This window comes from Crotalus tigris, unplaced genomic scaffold (assembly GCF_016545835.1).
Source record: "Crotalus tigris isolate CLP2741 ecotype Arizona unplaced genomic scaffold, ASM1654583v1 scf7180000017801.1383879, whole genome shotgun sequence".
Lineage (NCBI taxonomy): Eukaryota > Metazoa > Chordata > Lepidosauria > Squamata > Viperidae > Crotalus > Crotalus tigris.
The window spans coordinates 1,034,530-1,038,697 of NW_024096646.1; the positions used below are offsets into that span (position 1 = coordinate 1,034,530).

General features: G+C 50.7%; 1 protein-coding gene across 1 annotated transcript; it reads right to left on the bottom strand.

The window, feature by feature from the left end:
• Positions 1-438: 438 nt before the first annotated feature.
• On the bottom strand, positions 439-1,295 carry LOC120307682 (the record flags this gene model as incomplete). Its single annotated transcript, XM_039342673.1, has 1 exon — positions 439-1,295. A coding segment is annotated over one exon (816 nt), but the record flags the coding sequence as incomplete, so codon positions are not given.
• Between the last annotated feature and the right edge of the window lie 2,873 nt (positions 1,296-4,168).

Here is a 4,168-nt window from a genome sequence, read left to right on the forward strand (position 1 = left end):
TCACCATCATCATCATCATCATCATCATTATTATTATTGATCATCACACAGTCAACCAGATGTTCAGACTGGGTTTGACATTTTTGTTTACCTATCGAGTCCTTACCAAGGACCTGGGATAGGCAGATGTGGATGTTTGAATTCATAGTATTTGTTCTATCCCAGCCTATTGCCGTCCTTGTTAAAGGCACAAGGACCAAACCCCTGCTGATGCAATAGGCTGGAGACTTTGCAACAAAACAAAACTTTTTTAATATGGTTGACAAACCTGTCAAATAGTCTAAAACACAAACAGCAAAACTCAAGTCCAAAGGAAACACGATGCAAACAGACGAGAAGTTACAAGCAAGACAAACAGAGAAGTTACAAGCAAGACGAACAGACCAGGATTCCAAGAAGCACTTTGCAAATGGTTGCCTTCAGCAACCAGCACCACCCATACCTCCTCTCTTTATACAGCAGTCCCAAGGCGTTGCCTCTCAGTGCCTTCTCCTTTTTCTCTGGAGTAGTCGCATTAACTGCTGCTGATTTACTCTTGCTAATTGATGACGGGAGCATGCATCAAATAGCAAGTCCATCAGATGTGATTCTTCCGAGTCTGACTCATTCTCCTCACACAGCTGAGCTTCATCAGAAACACGACTGGAGGGCCCAGGCTCTGCATCCAATTGTGAGTCCTGTAATTCATCAGAGCCTCCCTCTGCCCCTGATGGCCCTTCAAACGCCTCTTCTACCTCCTCCTCAGATTCCTCAGACTCAGCTGTTGTGAGCACAGGCTGGCACAGAATCACAACACTATCCCACACTGCAGGGCCCTTCCCCCAGGTGTGCCGATCTGGATGCGGTTGGGATGGGAATTGTTCATGAAAGGCGGTCACCAAGACAGAAGCATGAATTGTAGACGCATCCTCCCAGGTGAACTCCTCCAGTCCGTAGCCTTTCCATTCAATCAGGTACTGGAAGCGTCCTTTCACCCAACGGGAGTCCCGAATGCTGGCAACCTCGTACTCGGGGGCACTGTCTCTGTCACGTTGTTCCAGTGGGGGCGGTTCGGCTTGGTGGAGTGGACATGCCGGTTGCTCAGGGACCAAAAGAGAACTGTGAAAGACTGGATGTACCCGTGTGGAATGTGGCAGAATTAAGCGATAGGCGACCGGATTGATGACAGCCTCAATTGGGAACGGTCCGACATATCGGTGGTCTAATTTCTTGGTTGGCCAGGTTGACGGTAGGCTCCTAGTGGACAGCCATACCGATCTCCCACCGATAGTGGAGGCGTATCCCGCCTTGACCGATCAGCAAACCATTTGTAGTCAGCCTTGGCCTTTTCCAGCTATCATTGCACCAATCGATGGATCACCTGTAACTCTGCCAGGTAGTGTTTGCTGGTGGTTCTGTTGCATCTATTGGAGAACTAGGGAAAAACCAAGGGTGATAGCCCACATTGGCTAAGAATGGTGTCATCTGCATGGAGGTGTGCTGGGAGTTATTGAATGCAAACTCAGCCACAGCCAAATAGTCTACCCAATTGTTCTGCTGCTGATTGACATAGCAGCACAGATATTGCTCCAGGATTCCAATGACCTTCTCGGTCCCTCTGTCGGTTTGAGGATGATGCACGGACGAGAGGCAGATCTTGATATCCAACGCCTGCATCAACTCCTGCCAGAAATGGGCTGTGAACTGGGCCCCTCTATCGGACACAACCTTATCAGGAAGACCATGCAGACGGAACACCTGCTGGATGAACATGCAAGCGGTGGCGCGGGCAGACGGTAAGCCACAGCATGGAATGAAATGCGCCATCTTGGTCAACATGTCAACCACTACGAATACCATCATGAATCCAGAAGATGGGGGTAAGTCCGTCAAAAAATCCATGGACACCACCCCCAGGGTCTTTTGGGTGTCAGCAAGGGTTGCAGTAGTCCGGGTGGGGCCCCTATCGCTGACTTGGTTTGCCTACAGGAAATGCACGATGAGACGTAGGTCTGAACGTCGTGTCGGATTCGGGGCCACCAGGATGTACAGGATACCAAATTCAGGGTCTTGAACAGGCCAAAATGCCCCGCTGCTGGATTATCGTGACACTGGCTGAGAATGAGTCCTCTGAGCGGGCCTCCAGGCACATAGAGCCGATCACGATAGTGGAGGAGTCCATCCACAACTGTCCATGGTGAATTGGGCCCCACCTCCTCCTTTCGCTGAGCCACCCACCCATCCTGCTGCTGGGCCTCCCGAATCTGTGCCCGTACATCTATTGGCTCCCTCACCACAGCAAAAGACTCAATAAGGAGCACTGTCCTGGGCAGAAGCTTGTCTTCTGCTCGGGAATATTCGGGCTTCCTGGACAGAGCATCTGCTCTTTGATTGTGACTGCTTGGTATGTACTTCACCTGGAAATTGAACCTTGCGAAGAAGAGAGACCATCGAATCTGGTGTTGGTTCAATTCCCGAGCGTTCTGCAGGCTTTCTAAATTCTTATGGTCCATCTGGACCTCGATTTGATGCTGCACCCCTTCCAGATGATGCCTCCAGGTCTCAAACGTCACTTTAATGGCCAATAGCTCCTTCTCCCAGATGCTATAGTTGCGCTCCACCGGATTCAATTTCCGTGAATAGTACGCGCAAGGGAAGAGGGCACCACCGGGTGTCGTCGCCTGGAGTAACACGCCCCAATGGCAATGTCAGAGGCATTCATCTCCACGACAAATGGCCATTGCAGGTCAGGATGCTTCAGGATGGGCTCCTTCATGAAGGCTTCCTTCAAAGCCTGGAAAGCCCATTGTTCTGGAGCATCCCACTGAAACCGAGTCTTTTTCTGCAGGAGCCGAGTAAGGGGAGCTATCATGGTAGCAAATCCGGGGATGAAAGTCCAATAATAGTTGGCGAACCCAAGAAATCGCTGGACATTCTTCATACGATGTGGTGGTTGCCAACTCTGCAAAGACTCCACCTTACTCGGGTCCATGACGATGCCCTCAGGAGAAATGCGGTGACCCAGGAACTCAATAGTCGTCTGGTAGAACTGGCATTTCTCTAATTTAGCATATAGCTGATGTTCTCGAAGCCACTGCAAGACCTGACAGAGATGCCGATGGTGCTCCTCTCGCGATGGGGAATAGATCAGGATGTCATCCAGGTAAATCACCACAAACTGATCTAACAAGTCCCGGAAAATGTCATTCATAAAGTGTTGGAAAACAGCAGGGGCGTTGGTCAGGCCAAAGGGCATCACTGTGTATTTGAAGTGCCTGTACTGAGTACCAAATGCCGTCTTCCACTCATCACCGGACTGAACTCTGACAAGGTTGTAAGCTCCGCGCAAGTCCAGTTTTGTGAAGATTTTGGCCTCACAGAGCCGATCCAAGAGTTCGGGGATGAGGGGCAGCAGGTATCGGTTGCGCACTGTGATGGCATTTAATTTCCGATAATCGCAGCAAAGCTGCAATTCACCGGACTTCTTCTTGACGAAGAGTACGGGTGCAGATACTGGTGAGGACGAGGGCCGAATAAACCCCTGAGCCAAATTCTTGTCCAAAAAGTCCCTCAAAGCAGCCAACTCAGGGTCCAACATGGAATACAAATACCCCACTGGGAGAGGCGCGTTAGGGACTAAGTCAATGGGGCAGTCATAAGGTCTGTGCGGGGGTAATTGATCCGCCTCAGTCTCGCTGAACACATCAGCATACTCTGCCAATTCAGAGGGCAAGGAGTCCCCCGTGGGCCCCTCTACCTGACCGGCACAGATGTGGCGGGTGTGGTCCACACACTGCAGGCTTGGAAAGGTGACCAAGTTCTGACACCAATAGATCTGGGGGTCATGCGCCCAGAGCCACGCCATTCCCAAAATCACGGGAAAATGCAGGTCTGAGGTGATATAAAACTGAATGGCCTCCTCATGATTACTGATGGCCATACATAGCAGTTGCGTGGCAGCCTTAATTGGCCCAGACAGAAGCACTCGATCATCAATGGTCTCCACTAACATCAGCGGATCCATCGGGCATTGAGGAATCGTCCATTTAGCCACAAATGCTGCGTCCATAAAGTTCGTAGTGGCCCCAGAATCAATCAATGCATGGACAGAAATCCCCTTGGGCAACATAGGAAGAAGCAGACGCGCCTCCAAGATCAGATGTTTTGGGGGTCCGTGGGCAGCATCAGA